Source organism: Hyperolius riggenbachi, chromosome 7, assembly GCF_040937935.1.
Source record: "Hyperolius riggenbachi isolate aHypRig1 chromosome 7, aHypRig1.pri, whole genome shotgun sequence".
Lineage (NCBI taxonomy): Eukaryota > Metazoa > Chordata > Amphibia > Anura > Hyperoliidae > Hyperolius > Hyperolius riggenbachi.
This window is the reverse complement of record NC_090652.1, coordinates 216,811,992-216,828,077: the sequence shown is the minus strand read 5'-3', so window position 1 is coordinate 216,828,077 and position 16,086 is coordinate 216,811,992. Positions and strand designations below refer to the sequence as shown.

The 16,086-nt window shown below is 47.3% G+C and overlaps 1 protein-coding gene across 1 annotated transcript in view; it reads right to left on the bottom strand.

Annotated features, from left to right (window-relative positions):
• Nucleotides 1-14,092, bottom strand: part of UBE2G2 (ubiquitin conjugating enzyme E2 G2) — a 76,842-nt gene extending 62,750 nt beyond the window's left edge. The window contains exon 1 of the mRNA XM_068246950.1: nt 13,969-14,092. Within this exon, the coding sequence (XP_068103051.1) occupies nt 13,969-14,011 (43 nt within the window). The 5' untranslated portion in view covers nt 14,012-14,092. The remainder of the gene's footprint in view (nt 1-13,968) is intronic.
• Nucleotides 14,093-16,086: the final 1,994 nt, after the last annotated feature.

Genomic DNA, 16,086 nt, shown 5'->3' with positions numbered 1-16,086 from the left:
ACCCAGTATTGAAGTCAAGGCTAGTATATGATCTTCCTAGGAGATATAAAAGGGACATACCATAAGGGGATATATATATACACTCATTGGTCACTCTCCATTCGGCTCCCGCCACCAGCATTACACAACAGACGCACCTCATAAAAGGCATAGGTAATAAATTTAGAGGAATAGATGATACCGTACAGGGCTAAGGTATATTATGAATTGTCTTAGCCAGGTCATCTAACATTGAAGGGGCGTATATTGCATGCATGGCCCAGGCAGCCGTTACTGGAGAATGGCGCAAAAGCGTATCCTAGCCAATTGGCGGCAAGTTTAAATTACCCGCCCTTCTAGTTATATTACAGAATAGCAGATTCCATTATATCCTAATATACTCATATCCCATTAACACACATGTGGGTCTCCAGAGGAGCAGTTTTAAGGCAATGGAGGGAGACAGATAGCATCACATAAGCTGTAGTCAACAGTATTTGCATAGTACATATCTGCATTTTAGCGAAATTAGATAAGAACGACTAGTATGGCCATCTGCGGGTTTGCATAAGTCCAATATATCAGGAATCCCGGTCTCCACATCCGTAGGCATATCCGTATATGTCTGCAATGGCAGGTTGAGACAAGTGCACGGCCACCCCGTCAGCTCCAGAACAGATAAACAACCGCAATAAAGCGGGAAGTAACAGTTAAACAGTGCCAGCCATGCTGGGAAAGATTTTATGATAAAGTATTTGCTGCAACAAGCAGCGGCCCTAAGAAACGGAAAAGTTCATCAGACTCCATAAGTCACATATATTATAATGCAGGTGATAATATAATCTGTACCTATCGGGAGCTGTGAACACTTTGTAGTATAGGAAGTCATTGCATAGGGCCGATTTACTAGCAGAGTAAAGAGCAGTTACTTACGGTTCGAAGGGGTAAAAATACAGCCTTTAGCTTGGGGGCAGGGGCAAAGTATCTGCCCAGGTCATTGCATCCTCAGGGGTATCAAAAAACTTGGTTTCGTCCTTCCATTGTACCCTGAGTTTCGCCGGGAAGAGCATTGCGTATGTTACATTGCGGTCTCGCAGCTTGGCTTTGACTTTAGCAAATGATCGGCGTTGCTTTTGCGTTTCCGCAGTAAAATCCGGAAAGAGCATCAACCGTTGGCTTTCATAAAATAGATCCCCTGCCTTCCTCGCAGCCACAAGGATGTTGTCACGATCCTTAAAGTTTAAGATTTTAAAAATCAAGGCACGAGGCGGTGCACCCGGTGGGTTCTTCTTGTTGGTGACTCTGTGGGCCCTTTCTACTACAAAGAACGGGGAAAAGGTTTCCTCCGGTAAGAGTCGCTTCAGAAGCTTCTCCACAAACTCAGGCACGTCCTTCCCTTCACATCCCTCTGGAAGACCCAGCAGACGCAAGTTGTTTCGCCTGTTCCTATTTTCTGAGTCTTCCGACTTATCTTCCAGGCTTTTAATCCTCCGTTTCATTGCAGGAATGTCAGCGCCATGTGCTCTCACCGTGTCCTCGGTATCCGAGGTTCGTCTCTCAACTTCCGACACTCTCTCCCGAATGATAGCCATGTCTTGCCTCAGCAAGCCCATATTCGCATCCACATGGTCGATTTTTAAGGTGAGTGTGGTTTGGCAGTTTTTGATAGCTTCCATGATGGTATGCACGTATGGCGGGAGTTGTTCCTGCCCTTCCTCCGCCATGTTGGGATCCATCTCCTTCTCATTTCTTGGCTTCAGTTTGGAGGTAGATGGAATTGCCTCCGACTGCTCGGTATGTTTGCTTTTATCCCCTTTGTCTTTGTTGGTATTTTTGGTGCGCTGAGACATGGCTGAGTTATCGTAGGGGTGATATCTCACAGAGAGCTGTTTGTCCCGGGTAGGGCCTGCTGTGTCGTCTCGGTCAGCAGAAGCGGGGCCAACCTCAGCAGATCCCGCCAGCGGGGGAGCACTCCCGTCCTCCAGTTTGTGAGCGAAGGAATGACCAACACCTTAGGAGACGTTCTGGTAGGTAATAGTCCGTGTTCAAACACTGGTTAAGGGCTAAAGAACAATCCAGGCAGCGGAGCTCCACACAGCACGTCTGCTCAGGTCGCCATGTTGACCACGCCCCAAGCAGAACATTTTAAGTCTCCAGGGTTACTTTGGTGACTTGAGGGCTTGTTTCCACTGGTGCGGATAATGGGTCAAATCCACAAAGGTTCCCCGCACACAAATCGCTGGCGAAATGGCTTGCTATAGCAATTCAGACAACATTGCAGCATTTTACCATGCGGGGGTCAGCAAATGCCATAGCTGTGCATGGCTTGGTTTCCGAGATTCAGCTGCGTCCTCCCACAACAAGGAAATGCTGCCGCGCGTCTTGCAGGACGCATGGCGGATAGTGGAAACGGGCCTTAAGGTAATAAGATACACTAGTATTTCCATAGTTTCACGCTTCATTACTTAACGGAAACCTTAACAGAGGTAAATGGATGTTTCCTTTTAAACAATACCGGTTGCTTGTCAGTCCTGCAGATCTCTTTACTTGCAGTAGTGGCTGAATCACACACCGGAAACAAGCATGACTTCAGTCAGAGCACCCGATCTGCATGCTTGTTGAGGGGCTGTAGTTAAAAGTTTCAGAGTCACAGGATCAGCAGGAGAATCAGGCAACTGGTGGTACTTTAAAAGGAAAATGCATATCCTTCTCAGTTAGGTTCCCTTTAAATATCAAATAGTAAATCCCATTTGCTGCAAGATAATTGAGAATGCATGTATGTATGTATGTATGTATGTATGTATGGGGAAAAACCCCTTACTGCCTGCGTGTACAGCCTCATAGGGTTTCAGTAACCAAGCGCTTTTCAAAGTGCTGGTGATTTGAAAAGCGATCAGAAGCGCTCCTGGTGCGCATCAGCCCTTGCTACTCATGTAGCAAAATTGAGGTTTCTGGATTCAGGGCAAAAATACAGGGCTGTGGAGTCAGTACAAAAATCCACCAACTCCTCAAGTTAGGATTCCACCGACTCTGACTCCTCGACTCCTCTAATTTGCATATTAGAATCTTGAACTGCATCTCTTAACTGCCAATGCTTAGGAATTTTAAAAGATAAATGAAGTGATAGGATTATGGAGGCTGCCATATTTATTCCCTGGATATCCGGCTGATCTTCTGCCTCTAATACTTTTACTCATAGACTAAAACTAGTCCTTGGTAAGAGTACTTGTAGAAGACAGGAACAAAGAACATCTACCAGGCCCTAGGCAATGTAATGGTGGGTACATGTAAGGGCTCGTTTCCACTGTGCTCGGCATGCATCTTGTGAGACGCAATGCCGGCACAGCTGTCCTGTGTCTCGGGGGTGCTTTGCTGGGCGCTTTGCATGGCTGGGAGCTTTGCGTGGTCTGGCAGGGAGGAGGGGGGGACAGCTTTGCATGGCTGGGGGGGTCTTTGCTGGGCACTTTGCATGGCTGGGGGGGAGCGTTGCATGGATGGGGGGGTCTTTGCTGGGGGGCTCTGCATGGCTGGAGGGGGGGGGGGGCTTTGCATGACTGGAATTGCTGTGCAGTGCATGGCTGGGGGGGGGGGGGGTCTTTGCTGGGTGCTTTGCTTAAGGGGCTCTGCATGGATGGAGGGGGCGGTCTTTGCTGGGTGCTTTGCATTGCAGGAGGGGGGCGGATTTGCATGGCTGGGATGGGCTTTGCTGGGTGCCTTTTAGGCTGGGGGTGCTTTGCTGGGCTAGGGGTGCTTTTCTGGAGGCTGCATGCACTACTCAGACCTCCGATCAGGGCGACTAGAGAGGCGGAGGAAGGCAGCGCACAAGCTACCCACCCCGACTTATACACTTCATATGCGGAAGTGTTCAATGATGTCATTTCTGCATTTAAGTGTTTGCGTCCTGCAGGTCGCGTGTGAGCTGCCTCTCTAGTCGCCCTGATCGGAGGTCTGAGTAGTGGCAGCGAGGGAGGAGGGATGAGCGGGGCTTCCTGGCAACATGGAGCAGTGAGCAAAACTTCGGGACTTGGCTAGCCAAAGTCCGAAATGCATGCCCATTTTGCACACTGGCCGGATCAGCCGGCCACTTCGCATTCTGACCGGCCAGAACCCGAAGTGGCCAGACTTCGGGTTCTGGCCGTAACATATATAAGAGATTCCTGTGTACACATCATATAAACAGTCACAAACAGATGTATATCTGACTTTAAAAATACGGGGACTGCTTTATTGAAGCAGCACAAGTAACTATTTTTTGATTGGTTTATTTCATTTTTGTGGACTAAGCAGAGCTATTACTGTATGTATAAATTATTTATGATGACTTATCTGAGAAATAGAACAATTTATCATATGTTCTCTTTTAATTACAGCTTAAATTCATTTGGAGTCGGTGCACTCTTTCCCCGACTCCGACTTTGGGTACCCAAAAATTGCTCCACTCCACAGCCCTGCAAAAATACTCCAGAATACACAGAATACTGTTAATAGGGCCCGTGACCCACTATGGGAGCTTTGCAGTAATTGCAAAGCACCCGTGATTTTAACACGATTCCCAGAGCATTCGTAATATAGCTACTGTAGCCACTGATGCGATCGCTCCAAGAGGACTCCCAAAATGCTGCAAGCAGAGTTTTGCAATCTCTCTTCCATAGCAATGCTGCTAGTGTGAACATCCCCATAGGCATCCATTGGTGTAGCAATTTGTAGAACGCTGGTGATCAGCAAGCACTGCAAAAGCATGCCTAGTGGGTCCCAGGCAGGTTGCAAAGAAGAACAATTTAAACTGTCAAGTTTCAAAAATTCTAAGCTGTTTGCTAAAATAAATAGCTGATTTTTAATAAAAGTTACTTGTGCAGCCCCAATCTATACTCAAGACAATTTTATAATGAAACTGAAATTTCCCTTTAAATGAGCACTATTGCAAAATAATTATAATTTAAATATTACGGTAACGGTTATTAAAAGTACCTTTTTAACATATATAAATGTATAAAAAATGCCAGCAAATTATTTTTTAATACTTTCAGGGCTCTGGCTTCCCAATTGGTTCTGAGGCAAGTTACACTCTCCCCCCCTCCCCCCCCCCCCCCCCCCTTATAGAGGAGATTAAATGGTGCTGTTACAAATAAATCTTTCCCTATGGGGCAATGTTGGTTAAATCAATGGCTTCCATAGCAACTATGTGCAATGCAAAGATGCTGACAGCATACCACACCATGACCTCTCCATTCAAGCTTTAGTTGCACCAGAGTACAGCACTATAATGGCCCATACTCACGGGCTACAAAAGTGGCCTGTCACCAGCACACGTGAGCGTGTGCGCGACAGGCCGGCGACAGCTCCTCGCAAGGTCCCTCCGCATACACACGGCGGAGGGACCTGGCAACTGACGCGGCGGAAGCTGTCGCTGTTGTCCCTCCCCCCGCCGGAAGCGCCGTCTATTTACAATTATGTTGCTGTCGCTAGTCCGCGTACTCACGCGGACTAGCAACAGTTGCAGCGGAGGTGCGGCGCCAACTGTCGCCAGGCGATTGACCACGCCAATCGCCTGGCGACATCAGCGACGGGCGACAGTTCGGGGTGGGCGCCCGGGCAACGCCGCATACTCACGGGCGACCTGTCGCCGCAACACGCGCGCGCCGCATGTTGCGGCGACAATTGTAGCCCGTGAGTATGGGCCATAAAGGGGAAAATCACTACAGTGAACTGCACACATTCAAAATTGCCACATGCGCAGTTCACTGCAGGGACAATCGTCTCACATAGTTGTAAACAGTGGCAGCTAAAGTGCAAATACAGAGAGATTTTTATGATATGCTGCAAGTGGTTGCCAGGAACATAAAGTGAAAAGAGAAATGGGGAATAGAGATTTTTTTTCTCTGATCTAATAGACCATGGGCAGCTTACAGTGAACCTGAAGCAACCCAAAAAAAACCAAAGACTTATTCAGCAGTGATGCATCGTGGGTGATATGCTCAATCCAACCTGAATTATCGCAAATACCTTCTGCTTTAAGGCAAACTTGTTTCGCTTAACATTTTAGTAAGAGGGCTTTTTGGTCCTTTGTATCCCCTTACACACTCCTAGGAGTTCTGGTTCACCATGAGCTAGCCATAGCGATTAGGCTGACATTGAAGCCTAGTCTGTAATACACAGCTAAGAAGAGGGGAGGCTCTTTATCCCATACAGCCTTCCTGGCCCTTTGTCTGTTCCCTCACTCCACCGAGGTCTCCCCGATAAAATTATTCAACCACTGAGTTGCCCTCCTCAGGCAGCCTTCAAAAGTACTTGTGTCCCTGAGTGCTTCTGAAAATGAGAGTATCCGTACTCCGCACGCGCGTATTCCCATGCCTAGTATGGATGCACACACCTTCAGAAGCGCTTAAAGACATAAATGCTTCCGAAGTCTTGAAGGCACTAATTTTGAATGGGGGACAGCAGTGGACTGAGGGCACAGAGCAAGGACTGGGAACGTAAATAAACTCACAGAACAAAAATAAAGAAGTGTCAGCGCCAAGGCAGAAGGCGACCACACCCGAGAAGGACAATGTCCAAAAGTCCACACAAGCAATGAATATATAAAGTCAGCGCAGGTCTATAGTAATACAGCTTTCATCATTTTCTGGTATACAGGATCTTCGAACAAACAGGTAAAGAAGCAAGGCTTACCAGATTCCAACAACCCACATTATAAGGTTGTAAACGAGTTTGATAGATGGTCCGCAGAACTTTCAAATGGTGTCGTTTCACCAGCGATGTTGCACACCGCAGTTTCCTCCGGAATATAGTAGATATCCTGAAGTCGCAGAGACTCACCAAAGGGGAGTCCAGTAGGATAGTGACATGAAAGAAATGTACGGCACATCTAAGTGCAAACCGTCTTTATTACATAACATAACAAGTAAAACAATTTAAAAACAAGGATAAAAGAAAAACTCACATACGGGGCCCGTGCACTGGGAACCCCGAAAAAGTAGCGCGCATAAAATGGTCAATGGAAGACCTCAAATAAAATGGTGCCGCCTGTCGTCTTCCCTTTCGCCTTTGGGAAGGCGACAGGCGGCACCATTTTATTTGAGGTCTTCTATTGACCATTTTATACGCGCTACTTTTTCGGGGTTCCCAGTGCACGGGCCCCATATGTGAGTTTTTCTTTTCTCCTTGTTTTTAAATTGTTTTACTTGTTATGTAATAAAGACGGTTTACACTTAGATGTGCCGTACATCTCTTTCATGTCACTATCCTACTGGACTCCCCTTTGGTGAGTCTCTGCGACTTCAGGATATCTACTATATTCCGGAGGAAACTGCGGTGTGCAACATCGCTGGTGAAACGACACCATTTGAAAGTTCTGCGGACCATCTATCAAACTCGTTTACAACCTTATAATGTGGGTTGTTGGAATCTGGTAAGCCTTGCTTCTTTACCTGTTTGTTCGAAGATCCTGTATACCAGAAAATAACGAAAGCTGTATTACTATAGACCTGCGCTGACTTTATATATTCAAAACTCACAGAACAAGACTGAAAAAAATCAGTACCCTAACCAGTGCAACACAACCAAGGTAGAGTGATCATTAATAAACTTAACATGTTTTTCAGCCCCAGCAGTAGGCAGCATTTGAGATGTGCAAACACAGGGTCTAGTAGCTGATCCATTTAACCAGCAGCGATATAAGGTTCCATTCACATGAGTAAATGGCTGCTAGTCTACTTTAGGGGACCCAGCAGGAACCCTCATAGGGAACAGATATCCAATCACAGCACCATCTTACAGCACAAAGCGTTGAGATTGACCAAATAGTGTGGAGGCATAGTTTACTACAACCTACTGGAAACCTAGTAGTTCAGGAGGGTGCTGTCCACCAAATCACTTTGCTGAATTTCCCTAAGAGCTTTTCTGCTGGGTCCCCTAAAGGTGACTAGTGCCAAGACAGCACCACAGTTGGACCAATGGGCAGAGTGAACATGAGTAGCAGCATTTGTTAGTGCTGTGGTTACTATGCGGTGAAAATAAAAAATACAGCAAACGACTTATGGGCAGTGAATGCAATTTTGAATTGCAGTATTCATTCAGCAGTTTTCTAGCATTCTACAATAAGTCTTCACACCTGGTGAATGCTGAGACCAAAAAAACTACAAGCAGTGAGCAGCTGTGGTAATGTTGCAGCCCACATTGGGGCAGCTAGCAATGTGAAAGTGAATGTAATGTTCAGTAGATAGCTCCAGCTTCCCCCTCACTAGCACAGATAATTTGCATATTACTCTTATCATTAGTTACATACAAGAACTACACGTCTGATGACCAAAACACTAATTTGTGAATGTTTTAGCTTGCTGTGTCTGAGCAGACATACCCTACCCTAACCCCCAAGCCCACCCCATCAACCAGCTATATAAGAAAAAATGTTTATTTGCTTGGTCACTGTATTGAGTAGGAAGTCCCCAACTTCTCCTTCCCCTTGCTTCTCCAAAGGAAGAACATATTTTTGGCTATGCCAAATATGTGTGAATTATCCCCGGAAGCCAGTAGACTTCCACCCAAAACAATCACAACTGTTTAAGTCGAAAACTGATTTTGCAAAAATGGATCTGATGCACCAAAGGCTGGTAAACTGCAATTTTACTGGTACTAACACCAGAGGAGCACCCCCTGTTACACAACTAGCACCACGCCTGTTACTGGCGGGTGTTACCATTGCGTGCAGGCATGTTGCCAAAAGAGTAACAAGCGGTGCTCCCCTGACATTACTACTGGTAAAACTGCATAGCTTAACCGAGCACAGCCAATTTACCCGCCTTTTCTGAATTAGGCCTAATATGCTGTCTATATGGGGTTAAAGTGAACCCGAGGTGGGTTTGTGAAATCATATTAGGACACAGAGGCATGTTGTTTGTACTGTGTTCAGCCTCTGTGTCGGTCTATTCTGCCTCCAGCCCCCCCCCATAAAAAACCGCCAGGCTAGCGACACACAGATTGTTGCTAGCCTGCTATTTACCTTATCCTGTCAGACACCGCCACTCCCCCGCCTGTGTCCTTTCCCTCCCTGCCTCTTTAAGCGTCCTTCAATTGGCTGACAGAGGCGGTGAGGGAAAGGACGCAGGCGGGGAGCTGCGCTATACAGTAGGCGGGGGAGCGTCAGTGACTGACAGGATAAGGTAAATAGCAGGCTAGCAACACTCCGTGTGTCGCTAGCCTGGCGGTTTTTATAAGGGGGGGGGGGAGCAGAGCACGGGGGCCTGGAGGCAGAATAGACCGACACAGAGGCTGGTCACAGTACACACAACATGCCTATGTGTCCTAATATGATTTCACAAACCCACCTCGGGTTCTCTTTAACCTCCTTAGCGGTAATCCCGAGTCAGGGTCGGGAAGGAAAGCTGCACAACAGGGTGGTAATCCCGTGCCTGAGTGAGTTTCATGCAGGAGCACGAGACCTCTCTGTAGTATGTTTTTCTTCTTGTTTTTAGGGTCTAAAAGCTTGTGAAAAAATGTTATGGCTTTTAGAACTTCAATCTGGAAATAATCATTATGCCAGGGAGGTTAAGGCTACTGCTTATCAATAGGGATGACTAATGAGATAAAAACAATTCCAAGTTGATGCAGGATTATACAAATGTTGCATATAAATTTACGCAGCTCGAAAATGGACCAATTAAATGTGTCCTTGGAGGTATCTGATTGGTCCGTTTTCAAGCTGCACTGCACAAACACCTACTTATCAAATGTTGTGCACTGATTTTTGTCTTATTTACTGTGTCAGAAATACAAACATAATGCTAAACATACACGGTGCGTTTATTCCTTATCGAGCCGCTGGATAGATTCCCCGCTCGATCCCCGCGGGCGGACAATAGCAGGGAATCGAGCGGCTGATAAGGAATGCACGTGGGGACGAGTAGAAATCGATCCACGCGGATGGGCCGGCATCGAGCTGCTGGCTCGATACCGGCGCATAAACGTACCGTGTATGTTTAGCATAAGAAACAGAAAACAGTTGTGCTCGTAAGAAGGGCTCTAAAAATGGTTTATTTTACAGCACAGCTATTGTCTTGGGAAATGTAATAATCTCCGAAGCCTATTTTTAACATGAGAGTGCGATGCGATCGGCCGATCGCACCGCACCTATAACGCTGGTTGCTGTTGTGAAACCGGCCTGAAGAGGGAGGGTGGGAAAAGCACATCTGCTACCTATATTGGTGAGGGGGCTGCCTAATACTGGAGGCACACCTTGCTACTTATACTGGGAAGGGAGCTACCTAAACTTGGGGCAAACCTGGCTACCTAAACTGAGATGGGGGCTGCCTAATACTGGTGGCACACCTGGTTACCTATACTGAGGAGGGGGCTACCTAATAATAGAGGCACACCTAGCTACATAAACTGGGGGGGGGGGGAGGGGCTAAATAATACTGGGGGCACACCTGGCTATTTACTACTGGGGGCTCACCTGGCAACTTAAACTGGGGAGGGGGCTGCTTAATACTTGGGGCACACCTGGTTACCAAAACTGTGGGAGGGCTACTTAATAGTAGGGGGCACATCTGGCTAGCTATAATGTGGGAGGGAGCTACTTAATAACAGGAGCAAACCTGGCTACCTATACTGAGGGGGTCTCATTGGCTGCCTGAACTGGCCAAGCTAAAACTAAAGGAGCATCTGGCTACCAGAACTGGAGAGGAGAAGGCACATTGGCTACTTATACTGGTCTGGCCCCTCTGTCAAATTTAAGAACCCTTTGTGGCTCCAAGTAAAAAAAAAAGTTTGCACACGCATAGGCAAAGGGACAGTTCACTGTTAGGCACTGGTAGAGGGCGGGTTTTGTGTGAGAGTAGGGTCAGTCATAGAAAAAATATCAATAAAGATTACCAATATTTTACTATTGGAATTCAGTAGTAGAATATCGCAAATTTTTTATGATATTCTGCTAGCGGCAATCTCCTGTGCCCTTTTTTCCAGACGCCTTTTTTTGCTGAACATGGAGGGAGGGTATTGTGGTTACGTACATTTGCTGTTAGCGCACGTCGCTTTGTGCAGGGTGAGCCGATTGACGGCTCACCCCGCTGCCGCACAGGTTCCGGGCGGCGCTGATTACTAGCAACTCTGAGGGAAAAGTAATACGGATCACCTGTACATGGGATGCGGACCAGGGGCATTGCTAGCCCCAAAGATCAATGGCACGTGCCTATACTGGAGTGCCAGGATGTCCCCCAGGCAGAGTCAGCTGTGGTGCCTCAATGGCAGGCATGCTGGGAGCATCAATCGGGGGTATGCTGGGTGCTGTGGTGCCTTTATGTGGGCATACTAGGTGCTGTGATGCCATGCTGGGCACTGTGATGCCTTTATGGGGTCATGCAGGGAGCTGTGGTTCTTCTACGGGAACATGCTGGGGGTTGTGGTGCCTCAATGGTGGGCTCATGGGAAAGGGTCCACTAGAAGGTCAGGGAATGCTATGGGGGAACTGCCAGATAACTTGACGGCAGGCCATCCCACCCAGCAGAAAGCCAGACCAGCCACAGAAGCCAGGTAACTCTGCCTAGTTATGTTTAAGTGATACTGCCTATTTATGTGATATGCTGCATTTTTTTTTTTAGTATTAATGCAGAGGGGGCTTCATCCAACTTTTTGCTTGGCAAGCCAACATAGACTGATGCTAAGTTCATGTAAAATTGACTCTGCCCATAACCACACCCACATTCTGGTGGCCACACCCATTTTCCAGCTGTAGTGCCCAAAAGTGCCCCAGATCTCTTTGTATCCTAGCAACGCCCCTGGCGCGAACTTTAGCATTGCTGCTATAGCCCATATAACTCAGGCACTATGCACGCCGAGAAGCCCTGCCTCAGTTGGGGTTAGACACTTCACCAGCTTTATTTCCCCCTGTATAGATAAACCGTGTACGAGATGAATAGACGCGGGAGACTTGGGCGCAGGAGAGGAATCGGCGTGGGAGACTTGGGCGCAGGATACAGCCGGTATGGCTGATCTTGCTGTTGCACAAGTTCCCTGGCCACGTTAAATACTAATACCCCTCCAGGCCGCCATGGATGGTGGGGAATGAAATAATTCGGCTTCCAACAATTGCTGGAGGACGAATTATAATGTTTTAAAAGTAACTTCAGCTCCATCTTCTGACGGCGAAGTTACTCCCTGTGCGCTGCTATAGCCGTAATACCTATTACGGCCTATGGTGGCGCCGGCTGCGCCCAACTCTCCTGCGCTAGATTCCGCGTGTTCGAGATAAACCCCCCAATCAACCAGCAAAGAACCTTCAGTAATGTTGGTCGAGCTCTGCTAGAAATCAATCGTAATTACGATCGGACAGCATGTTGGGGCTACAATCTTCAGCAGATTCAATCACAGTGATCAAATTTGCCAAGGAATGTCTCATCAGGGCTGTGGAGTCGGAGTAAGTCTGGTCTTAAACTGAGGAGTCGAATGATTTTTGAACCAAATCCATAGCCTTTGTACAAATTAGACTAAGGAGTTGGAGTCGAGGAGTCAGAGTTAGAGCAAGTTTGGGTACCTGGAGTCTGAGATGGTGGTTTCATAAACTGAGGAGTCAGATGATGATTTTTGTACCAACTCCACAGCCCTGTGTCTCATAATGTATAGGAACCTTAAAGAGGAACTCCAGTGAACATTTTACTGTTGGCAGGTGATGTAGCTGCTGCATGGTTTTTAGCAGTTGGAAACAGCTGTAAACAGCTATTTTCCACAATGCAACAAGGTTCACAAACAGGAAACTGCCAAAAGTTCGAACTTTTCTTGTGGGAGGGGTTTCTTGTGGGAGGGGTTTCACCACAATATAAGTCATACAGCGCCCCCGATGGTCTGTTTGTGAAAAGGAATAGATTTCTCATGTAAAAGGGGGTATCAGCTACTGATTGGGATAAAGTTAAATTTTTGGTCGGAGTTTCTCTTTAAAGGGATACTTAAATGATATAAAAGAGGCAGTTTTACTTACCTGGGGCTTTTACCAGCACCCTGCAGTCACCCTGTGCCCGCACTGGTACTCAATGATCCTCTGGTCCCCTACCATGACTCAGTTTCACTTTCGGTGACTGAACCTGTCACCGGCCACTGCGCCTGCGTTGCTCTGGCCGCAGGCATCCTCGCTCCAGGCGACGGGAGCGCTAACAATGATGCGTGCGGCCAGGGCCACACAGGTGCAGAGACTGTCAACAGGCTCAGTCCCCGAAACCAAAACTGAGCTGTGGTGGGGGACCACAGGGGGCCAGTAGAAGCCCCAAGTAAAACTGCCTTTATTTTTTTTATATCACTTAAGTATCTATTTAAAGGACAACTGTACTGAGATGTATATGGAGGCTGCCATATTTATTTCTTTTTAAACAATACCAGTTTCCTGACAGCCCTGCTGGTCTATTTGGCTGCAGTATTATCTGACCCACACCAGAAACTAGCATGCTGCTAATCTGGTCGGATCTGACAATAATGCCAGAAACACCTGATCTGCTGCATGCATGTTCAGGGTCTATGGCTAAAAATATTAAGGTAGAGGATATTAAGGCAGAGGTCAGCCAGGCAACTAGTATTGCTTAAAAAGGAAATTCATATGGCAACCTCCATTTAGCTCTCACTTCAGTTGTCTTTTAAGGCTGACAATCGTTTTAAAGAGGTCTGCACAACAATGTATTTGTAATTGATAACCATGTTGATCAGAAGTGATTTTTTTCTCATTAGCTGTAAACTTTAGACTACTATATTTTCTCATTATTGTTAAAAATATACACTTCAATTTCTCAATGCGTTAAACATCTTTTTATTAAGCACAAGGAAACAGCATATATTTTTCAAAAAATGCCTTTCCATAAAACAAAGTAGAATTACTTCTCTGGGTAAAGACACTGACAGGTGAACTGCAGACACGTCAGCAGAGGAAAGTTCTCAGCACGTGACTATTAAACCATGTGCGCTGGAACAATGTTACTCTGTGGCACGACCTGCTTTGTATAGCAGTAGACTCACGTTTATATTCGGCCATGAGCCGCTTCAGAGCCGTCCCCGCCATCACTGGAATATGGACAGTTCCGCACTTTGTTTACGGAAACGTACAGAAGAGCTTCCGGGACGTTCTGCGTCCAAGAGCCATTCGCGCAAGCGCAGAACACATTTCTCTCCGCAATGTGCACAGCTGCGTACGAGAAGTCTCTGTGCACATACCCAGCACACCCCTCTAAATGCGCATGCTCTGCAAACAGCCACGGGTAGTTACATACATAACGCAAAGAACAGAACAGCGCGTTGTCAGCTGGTATTGGCCGGTTGATTTGTCTACTTTTAACCACTGCTGAGTCATATGTAGGAGAATTTTCTTCAATTCTCGTACTGACCTGAAGTGACCAAATATTTCTAAACAGGACAGAAATACATAATGTTTTTCTGAGAATTGTGCTTTGAATTATAGTGAAAAGCTCACGGGTAGTATTCGAATCTGTGATTCTAATGAGGCTTAATTGCGTCAGGTGTGTGCATGGAGGTTAATTACACAGATGTCCGGGCGCTTCTAAGCATATCAAACGCTCCCGCGCATCCAATGGGACGCGTTTGACGACTCAATACCGCACACTTCCTCCTTCCGGCTGAAGGAGGAAATGCACTGTATTGAGTTGTGAAACCAGGGGCGGACTGACCATTCGGGCACGGACCGAGGGTCCGTGGTCAGGGGGGGCCCGCCAGAGCACCCTAAGCAGGAGGGGAGGAGCGCAGTGAAAGGGGTGGTGTGCACAGCGTGGGGAAGTCTTCACCCCACCCCCTTCCTCCCTCACCTTGGGGCCCCCCTCCTGGCTCTCCCCTCCGGTATTTTTAAAGAGTAACTGTTAGCCCCAAAAATGAAATTTAAATCTCTATTGCAATGTTTTATTTACTATTTAAGTGAGCCAAAAAGGCAATGCAGAAGTTAAAAATCAATCTATTTTTTTTTACTATGTAGCCTTTTCCCCAAGCTCCGGACGCAAAGCCGCATATCAGATACTGATGAGCATGCAGAGCATGCCTATGTCTGCCCGACCCCCCTCTCCCCCCCCCCCAGGACCAGGTGCCGATATATTCTCACCCCAAACAGCTGACCGCTCTGACACGGAGAGAGAGCGGGAGCACTTCCAGCGCCGCCACCGCAGAGCAGCCGCCGTGCATCTCTCTCACATGTGATTCTCTCACATGTGACTCGGCGGCGGCTGCTCTGCTCTACTTTTAGTTTTCGCTATTTTCGCAATCGAAATCGCGGCCACAGGACGACTTCTCCAAAGTCGGCAGCTCGATTCAGCACAATGCAATGAAATATAAGGAACCCAGGGGGATATAATTACAAACATCATGCTGGTAGGTGTGAGGATGTAATTCATTAGTTGTGGGTATGCATAAAGGCATACCCACAGGCCCTGCTCGGAGTCCCTTTATGGGCTCTGCCTCTGACACAGGAGACCAGGGTTTGAATCTCGGCTCTGCCTGTTCAGTAAGCCAGCACCTATTCAGTAGGAGACCTTAGGCAAGTCTCTCTAACACTGCTACTGCCTATAGGGTGCGTCCTAGTGGCTGTAGCTCTGGCGCTTTGAGTCCGCCAGGAGAAAAGCGCGATATAAATGTTATTTGTCTTGTCTTGTCAAATGATGCCGTGCGCTGCTGATTGTCTTCAGAGCCAGGCTCTCCTCCTAGGTCCCCCTCCTGCTACTGTGCGCTCTGCCGCTGCCCACTCCTCCCTCCCTTCCCACAGAGAACCACAGCTGCAGCAAGAATGATAGCAGCAGATGGCAAACGCTCACTCACCTATCCATGATCCAAGCGATAGAGATCCCGTCATCTGAAACCCATCTGTCTCTTCTACAGTGCAGCCGCTCGCTCTGAACTTCCTAATTCTCAGATCAGACAGGAAATAGTAATAGTAGTAGTAACAGAGTGGCAGCACTCTAGAGGAAACAGATGGGCTCCGGATGACGGGACCTCTATTGCTTGGATCGCAATAGGTGAATGTGAGTCATCTGGTGCTGTCATTCTCCCCCGCTGTGGCTGCCTTCTCTGCTGGACTATCGTATTCACTGGGATGGAGGCTGCATGGTGGCTGTCTAGTTTGGGAGGAAATCGGTTGTT